Here is a 9,367-nt window from a genome sequence, read left to right on the forward strand (position 1 = left end):
ATGTGGAAAGGCATTTGCAGGCACCAAGAGGAGCTTAACACCTTCCAGAGAAAAGAGAAGCCCTAAATGAGAGCATTTGACAGAAGCAGGCAGCCACATTGCGTGGGGAAGTTGACATCATCTCAGTGCTCAGGTTTCCCATTGCAGGAGAAAAAGCCAACTTTGGAGCCATTATCCTTTATCTTCCTCTCTTCATCTTTCTCTCCAAGAAGGGGTGAATAATATGGAAAATGCCAGTTCTTCTCTCCCCAAGTTAAATTGTTCAGAAAAAGTTTCTCTTGCCGGTTTGCTGCATTCTGTCTACTTCATAAACGAGAAAGTATTAAATCTAATGAAAACATGTTATCAACCCGTCAAGTTAATTAGTGTCTGTTTGTTAACACCGTCATTATCATTTGTAGCTAATTAATATAACCGAAGTATCATGATTGCAGTTGATATGTTTTGTCTTTTTTTTTCAGTGAGGAGCTGGATGGAAAAGCTCAAAGATAAGGTAGGAAGCACTTTAATGCTTTTCTCAATTTATTTTAGTGACAGAAAAAAGAGCTTGAGGGCGGTGAAATTATGGTTCATTATCTTTGGTGTGACAATCCAAGAAAAGGTTTGAGGCTTTTCCTAGGTATCTAACGATGGAAAAAGAAAGCAGAATTTTTCTAGGGAAAAGGCCAATAATGCTTGTTTGGGAGTTTCTACTGCACTATTGTTCAACCCAGCAGAGGCGCATTGTCACTGAGCAGAGTGGCAGAGAACGGCAAAGCTATGGAGTACTGTCTAGACATGATAGTGCACGGTTCATCAACTTTTAAGAATAGCAGGCTGCAGCTTTTGACCTGGCCACAGCTGCAGGTGGCCAGTCCCTTGCTGCCGCTCCATTGTTCCCTGCTCCCTTGCTGTCTCTCACATCCCTTCACAGTCTTCATTTTCTATCGCCATCGACCATTTCAGATTCTGTGGCCAACAGCCATGCTGAGGGACACATTTGGTGGCAACAGCAGGGAGCAGGTAGAGCTGGGCATCAGCTGTGTGAATGAGAGGTGGAGCATGGCGTGGGGATGTGTCGGGTTGAGCAGCACGCAGCAGGCCGAAAGATCCCCAGGGGCACCCATCCGCAGCCTCTGCCACCACATGCCACTAATTCCCCCACCCACCGTGGGCTGGATTGAAAATCTTAACGGGGTGGATCCAGCCCGCGGGCCATAGGTTGCTGAGCCCAAGCTTATGTTTTATGTTGTGACTGAGGTTGTGTCAGAAAAATGCAGTGAGACAGATTCTGCTCTCGTTTACACTGTGCAGTCAATCGGCTGGGGTAGAACTGGGCCCGGAGTCACCGTGCAGTCATGCAGCATGGCTGCCATGTCTGTCGCACTTCTGCGGTGCTCCCAGATCGTTGCTCTCAGTCTCCACAAAGCAGGTGGAAGCATGTCGGGCCTGTAGGGGAATTCTTTGGAGAACAGGAGTCTCCCAGATGGGTAGTGCTGGTAGTGCCAGACCTCTGTCAGCTCCCAGGCCCTGAGGCTAGACAGAGGGTATGGGAGAATCGGGAACACGGCTAGGGGAAAGGGAGTATGGCTACAGCACTGGTGTATGATAGCACTTGCTGGCAGCAGGGAGAGTTCCTTGTGCCCAGCATGAATTAGAGTAGGCCTGATGCTGCTCTCAGTTGCTCAGTGGGACTGGACAAATGACCTTCCCCCTGCTCTTACATACCAAAGAGTAAATAGCATTTCTTTCCTATGCTTTTATTCTCTGAATATATGGAGCGAACGAGGGAGGGACAGAGCACTCCTCCCCTGCTTGCTTGCTGCAGTGGTCAAGGGATCTTTCCTTCTCTGTCTCAGCTCCATGGAGGAATGGGAAGGGATCCCTGGGGCTCTGCTCTGGAACACTTCTTGCACCATGTACAGCAGGGGTGGCCAGCCGGGGCACGTATGCCACAAGTAGCACAGACAGCCGCTGTGTGTGGCATGCAGCAGACTGGGGGAGGGCAGGTGGCACAGTAATAGGGAAGGAAGCAGAGCAGCAGAGGGGACAGGGGAAGGGAACCAGAGTAGCATTGGAGGAGGGGGTCAATTTTGTGTTACACCAGTCAAAAAGGTTGGCTCCGCCCCATGTACAGCATCACTAGTGTTACCAAATTTGCCCATTACTTTGGGGTGTGCTCATTTATTAGGGATAGTTTCTGGGGTCTTGGTGATTCTGTCAATGTGCTGCTTGTGTTACTATACGGAGCTGTATCTCTCCCTTCTGCAAGCCCTCACCCCCAGTGGAGCTCTTTTGCAGGACTCAATCTCAATGGGACTGGGTTCCTCCAGTCACCAAATCAGTCATACACACAAACACACACAAATTAACGTGACACGCCTGACCTGGCCGGGCCGATCAGCATGGACAGGCTGACACCCTCATATGCCAGGAGTCAGTTCATAAGAGCAACAATAAAATGCAGTCAGACACAAGCACACAGGTACTAGGCGTTTAACCTCCTTTGTGGAAACAGGGGCAACATTATGCACATAGGGCCAATCGGGGTTGAATGGGCTTTTGGGGACTGCATCAGGGAGTACCTCTATTTTCCCAGGGGACTCAAAATCACAATCCTCTCTCAACCTTACAGCTGCTACCACTCCCTTATGGACACTAAGTTGGGCATGCAATTTACTGATCTCTGCCTCACACTTCTGATGGCTTGCTGCTGTCTTTGCTGCCTTATTTTCCTCTACCAGGAACCGAGATGCTGCTCTCGCTTCTTCTAACAGCACTTTTGTGTATGCCAATTCTTTCTTATACAGCTCTAACGTCTTGCTTGCATTGTCTCTGTCTTCCTGCATATCTCTAAGTAACGTTGCCAGTTTAAGCTTTTCTGCTACAAAATCACACCCGTTTATCTCACAATCTTTCAAACGCTGTTGTAACTGTTCTTTTTCAAGCTCCAATTCCTGCTTCTCCTTTAACATCTCAATCATTTCCAAACATGCATAAAACAATGCCCAGGCAGCAGCTGCATCTTTTGCACTACTACGTGGCTTAAGAGCGGTGCAATACTGTTCAAAACTCAAACCTGCCTCAGTCAGGGGATTCTCACCCTTGAAGCACCCTTTTTCCCAGGGACATTTTCCCTTCTTCATTACCCATCTCTCTAACCTGCAGGGTTTCTCCTGCCTCAAACGAGCAGCTAAAGGGGTTTTTCCAGACATCTCCATTTCCCTTATCACACTAATGATCACTATCAAAAAGCCTCTTTTACACAGTCACTTAGATTCCACACTGCCACAGTATTACTCCACAATCCTAGTTCTAAAGTACAACTCTTAACTCTATAGCACGGTCTTCAAGTTATTCCAGCACAGTTCTTAACTTAAAAGTTACAGGAGGTTCTATGAGAGAGGGACCTAGCTGAAGGAGCTTGGTCTGATAAGAGAGAAAAGAGAGGAAAAAAAAGGAAAAGAAAAAGCAAAGTAAAGCTTTCAGATCAGTGCCTCAGTTTACCACTCTGCAGCAACTACTCAACAATTACCACGTGATTAGGGTCACGTGCTGCCAGCCTTCTCCACCAATTTTGTTACCAAATCTGCCCATTACTTTGGAGTGTGCTCATTTATTAGGGATAGTTTCTAGGGTCTTGGTGATTCTGTCAATGTGCTGCTTGTGTTACTATACGGAGCTGTATTTCTCCCTTCTGCAAGCCCTCACCCCCAGTGGAGCTATCTTGCAGGACTCAATCTCAATGGGACTGGGTTCCTCCAGTCACCAAATCAGTCATACACACAAACACACACAAATTAACGTGACACGCCTGACCTGGCCGGGCTGATCAGCATGGACAGGCTGACACCCTCATATGCCAAGAATCAGTTCATAAGAGCAACAATAAAATGCAGTCAGACACAAGCACACAGGTAAACAGAATCCCTCTGAATCCGGCTGGGTGTCCAGCTGACACCCTCATGGGCCAGCATTCAGTTCATAAGGGCACGTCTGAGTCAAACTGGGTCAATCAGCCTGTACAAGCTGATCCCCTTATGTGTTTCAAACTCAGCACGTCCCAATCTTTGGCCTCTTGATGAGCAGACCCCACAATAATTTGGGCTTCACAGGGATCTTTAGCATAGGTAAAAGAAGCGTTGCTGCAGAGCACGGGAGGAAAGAGAAGCAGAGAAGGAAAAATATACCCAATTACTACCAGTTTGACTATAAAAGTTATTTATTGCTAAGCATATGAAATATATAATAGTACTAGTAGTAATAGACATGCAAAAGAAAAACAAACACCAACAATGACAATACTACCCTGGTTTCACTAAGTATTTGGGGAAACTTAGCTCAAGCTTAACTGATACAGTTCAGGTTCAGAAGTTTATGCCTAGAAAGAAGACAGAGAACGCTGGGATCTCACCTAGTCCACGGTACTCAGGCTGCAAAGCTGACAGGCACAGTCTGTAGCACAGTCCTTGAAGGGAGAGATGATCTGTTCTTCCAGCGTCCCAAGAACGACAGGGGATGGTGTCAGCACAGGGGTTTTCTTCTTCTCCTTCTTTCCTCCTGCTTCTACTTCTTTTCCTTCCTTTTCCTCTTCCTCTTCTCCCTCTAGCAGCACACACACTTACAGATTTTTATACCCTCAGTTCAGCTGCTTCGAAGCACCCTCAGTAGTGTAAATCATTGTCTTTTCTATTGACAAGGGGTTATCTGGTTTGGACCATCTCAGGAAACTGATTGATAATCAGGAAACACTTAAGATTAGGGAGTAACCCAAATACTTGGGAGCCAGCTTGAGATTCCTATGGGTGGCAGATATACTGATGGGATATCTCATGGTTTCTTCAGGAACAATAGATAGCTTGCAGCATCAGGATTTTGGATTTTTACTTGTTGTGCACAAGCCTCAGCTTAGCATGACTTTTCCAGATCTTACTATAGTCTTTTAACAGACTTAAAGCAATTATTGGGGTGCTCATAACCTTTTGTGGAGAGGACTCCCACCAGTCGTCTCGGGAAAGATATGACAACACCTGGGATTAGGGCTCCAGCAGGCTGGATGCTGTGATGAACCCTTAACCATTGTTCAAATGTTGCCCATACCCCCTCTGACTTGGTCTCTTGCCTCAGCATTCCCTAACCCAGCAACCGAGTTTTAGTCAATCAAGTTTAAATAGGCCTCCCATAGTGGGACCGGAGAATGTACGGCCCGAGATGCCTATTAAACTTAGAGCTGTGTGTGTGGTCTGGGGGGGGAAAAGTCCTTAGCAAATCCAGATTAGAACTGGTCTGATAAATGCTGAGGTGGGTGTGTGTGAACATGGGTTGATTAACATTTGAAGCACAGATTCCCCATCATGCAGTGCTCCCCTGCTTCTCTGGTCCCAGAATTCACTGCAGTCTCTGCTTCAGGCTTTCTGTTCTCCATCTCTCATGTAAATGAATGGTCATCTGGTTCCATCTCGGATGTAAATGAGACCTAGGGCAGTTGTTTCACTCTTATCACCCTTATCTGGTGAGGGTCTTAGGTGCGTCTCTCACTGCATCTTAACCAGTTTCATTTATGTAGAGGAGGGGAGGGAGGGGGGGGTGAGTCCTTTGTGAGTCAAACAGACTTCATCCTGTGCCAGGGTTGCCCAAGAATACAGAGCTGAGGCGTAACACTAGGAGCATGCCTGGGACTAGAGCTCTCCTTGCTGTAGCTGTAATCCACTCAGTGCAGCCACACTCAGCTGGAAAGCGCAGGATGAGGGGACTGTTGCAGAACCAGAGTTTAATGCCTGCCCTTGGACTAATCCAGCATATTCCCTTTGCATTGCATACATCCCTGTTCCACAATCATGCTCTGATGGCCTTCTTTCCTTGCTCCACGTCTCCTCTTCCAGTCCTGAAGGGACCTGGGAATCCCTCTCGCATCAAAGTCCAGGTGGCTGTCTGCGTCCCACGCAATTGCTCCTGCTGCCACATCCAAGAGCAGCTGCAAGAGTAGAGAGGCAGTGTGACAAATAAAAAGATAATGCAACACAGCTTCTTCCATTTTTTTCCCCAGACGGTTATATGTGGACCCAGGAAAGCTTGTTACACCAGCTGCACCGTGGGACTCTTACAGCCTCTGAGACATTGCTGCAAATATTAACATTTCTCAAGCCCTGTGAAATTCAAATTGTCATGTCATCACTAACAAAGACACTGAGACCAAGGCAGTGTAAATTAGGTGATGGTTTTGCTTTTAGGCGCAGCTTTTTGTTTGACAGGGCTTTTGGCAGGCCCGAACAAATGTTTTCCAGTTCTGAAGCAGTAACCAGAGAGAGGAAGAGTCATTGATCCCTGAGCGTGAGCAGTTCAAATTGCCCATCGCCCTCCTGCTCCTAGGCACGTCAACTCTGGTGCAGGAGAAGGGTCAAGGTAGTTGCTTTCCTAAACTTGGAGGTAGAAGGGAAGCAAGGTGAGCTTCTACCGGTCCTGTGTTGAGTTGTTTTTCTGCCTGTATGAGGGAGCAATGGTGTGTGCATCTTTAGTCTCCTGGCCTGGGACTCAGCTGGTCTGTCCTCAGAGAGGGCCTCAAAGGCACAGAAAATGATTTTCAAGATGAAGGGAAAAAGCAGACACCAACCAAGAGAGTGCCCCGAATGAGCAAGATGTGCGCACGAATGTGTCACCTGCTAACGTCAGAGCTGTCCCAGGCCTCCTCTGCATGCATTGGGTGTCATCTGCTGTCTTCTTCGAGACTTTGTCTTTCACCACTCCCACCTGGCATGCCCCTCCTCCTCAGTCTTTTCCCATCTGTGTTACTAAAGCAGGCGCACTTTCCAATTTCAGGCCAGAATTGCTCTTTGCCAGAGCGACTGAGCCTGTCCCGGGAGGGTTGGAGCGGGGCAGGTTGCCTCCTTATGCCCAGACCAGACAGACAACATTGTGACTGGGCTTCTAGTACCAAAATCTGCTAGCATCTGTCTTACAGAGCGGCTCCCCTCAGACTCGTACATCTTGCAGGGAATGAGAACTGCACGGTGGCCCATTTTTCACACTCCCGTTACCTTATTGTTTCTTAGAAACAGTGGTGTCGTCCCCCAAATCAAAAGCAAACTAATTAAAAACCCTGTTAAAACCCCTCTGCAAAATAAATCCACGCCTAACTCCTTCTTCGTGTCGAGATTCCTTCTCAGAGCTCTTGGCCCCGGTTTGAATGTTTGCCCTTCTCTTCTCATAAAGGCAGGTGATGGCGCTAACTTCTCTGTCTTGCATTACTCTGCTTACCAGACTAAATCTTGGTGACTCCCTCATGTCCTCATTCCCTCTTGGCCTGTCTGCTCTCTAAGAAGCCAGGCCCAGTGAGAAGTGGGCATGGGGGAGTCTTTTGGGGAGAAGGTGTAACTGCTTTGGGAGCCAAGTGTAAAGGAGCCTTCTGTCCGACATCCAGACCACACAGAAGTGATGGAACTGCTTCAGGGCAGGGAGAGGGGCTGGTGATGGGTCATTAGACTGATGCCCTTGTCCCCTTCTTCCTCTCCAGCAGTGGGCTGGTTGAAGATCATAGCAGCATATGAGGGATCTTTGTCTTCTACTCATCCAGATGTCTTAAGGGAAGTTCTTTGCCCCAGCGATCTCTGTCCCACTTCCAGCTTGCAACAAGGATGTGGGACTAAGATGCGTGGCTTCTTTAAAATCCTCTATGGAAGGCAGACACTCTCGTGAACCTACCAATCCTCTCCTCTGTGGACCCAGGGGAGCAGTCACAGCCTCTGTCCCAAGGACTTGGGACAGATCAGTGGCTGCGCAGATCGGGTGCTTCCCAAGAGGGGTTTTCTGCTGATACACACACCAGGATCCCCAGGTAGGGAGTGGCACCTGCATTTGACCCATAAGATCAGCCATTCTGCGGAGACATCACTGATCCAGTTGCGAGTGGAAACTCTAGGACTTGCCAGGTAAAATACAAGGTCACGGCTAGAGAATCAAGAATAAGACAAAGAACGGACTTGATTCTGGACTTGAAACCACAACTGGGCAGATGCTGTCGGAAACATTTCCGTCTCGCCTCTGGGCCTGCACCAGCAGCACAGTTCCAGGAATAGAAACATCCAGGCTGTATTAATTAGGTCACCCAATTAAGACACCTTCATTATTTTGCTGAAATGTAGCCTTTCAGCTTTCTTCTTCCCATCTTCCTTTTGCAGGCAGCTGACTTCCCTCCAAGCAAATGCTAATGCTGAGAATTTCCATGAGTGCATGCGAGGTGTGCGCTAAGAAACAATTAGGTGCAGAGTAACAAGTACAAACAACAACAAATGCCTCCCTCCAGCCTTGGGATGCAGGGACAAAGCCATTACTAGCAGAAAAGCAATTCCTGTAAAAGCCAGTGATGAAGTTTACGATGTGAGAAATGGATAAAGTCGTTCTCACTTGCGCTACGTCTCTCTTAGGCGAAAGCATTTATTTTCATTCTCCAGATAAACATCTAAAGCCAAGGGCAATGCTTGCTGAATAGCTTTTATCCACTTAGTGGCGTACGGAAAAACAGCAATCATGGTCAAGAGGGGTGTGTGTAAGTTTGTTGTAGCTTTAGGCTCCCTCGGATGAACGTGTGTGATTCTTAATGATTGAGGGCTAACAATAAAAAGCTCAGATCTTCATCAGGCCTCTGCCTTGTGCATGCAGGCGTTTGTATGAGTAAACCAGTTGTGCATACTCACACTTGCCTTTGTATGTACAGATTGGGAAGGGTACGGAGCTGTCCATATGCACAGGTGGGCACATCTTGTGTACGCATGATGCTTTAGGGCAGTTGACAGTGGCTTGTTTTCATTTAAAGCAGGGAAATAAAACAAGAGAAACCACTTCGAGTCTTATTTTTTTTAAGGATTTAAAATCAATTTCCAACATCCCTGTTATTTATTGGGTGCTGACTAATTTATAAATCCCCAAGCAAGGCAAACAGGCTGATTTACAACAACCAAATTATAGGTCCTGGACACACAATACACTTATACCAGTATAACTCACACTAGTTTTATACACTGAAGTGAGCCACACCAGTTTCCAAACAGGACAGTGTCACAACCCAGTGATTTTGGTGCCTCGGCACTATGGAATTTCCTGGCCACATGAGAGCTCTCTTGCACGGCAGAGTGTTCTGTTGCAATTGAGAACCCGCATGCAGGAGAGAGTTCCCGCCAATTTGCAGTTTCCTTTGCAGGATGCATTTCTTCTTTGCAGCACAGAAATGCACGGTGCAAAGAGTTCCCGCTATTCGAATGTAAATTTGTGCCCCGCTATTGGCCAGTGCTAAATTATTCACACGTGGCGGCTAGTAATTGGCTCGCTGGCCGTTTAAAATTCCGCGCGACTTCCGCCCAAGTCGAAGAGCTTTGAGCACGCTGCAGAGTGCCTC

At 47.5% G+C, this 9,367-nt stretch overlaps 1 protein-coding gene across 1 annotated transcript in view; it reads left to right on the top strand.

The window, feature by feature from the left end:
• ARMH4 (armadillo-like helical domain containing 4) overlaps positions 1-9,367 on the top strand; it is a 116,658-nt gene that overhangs the window by 100,675 nt on the left and 6,616 nt on the right. Inside the window, exon 5 of the mRNA XM_025207138.1 lies at positions 462-493. Coding sequence (XP_025062923.1) covers positions 462-493 — 32 coding nt within the window. The remainder of the gene's footprint in view (positions 1-461; positions 494-9,367) is intronic.

Source organism: Alligator sinensis, unplaced genomic scaffold (genome assembly GCF_000455745.1).
Source record: "Alligator sinensis unplaced genomic scaffold, ASM45574v1 scaffold708_1, whole genome shotgun sequence".
NCBI classification, from domain to species: domain Eukaryota; kingdom Metazoa; phylum Chordata; order Crocodylia; family Alligatoridae; genus Alligator; species Alligator sinensis.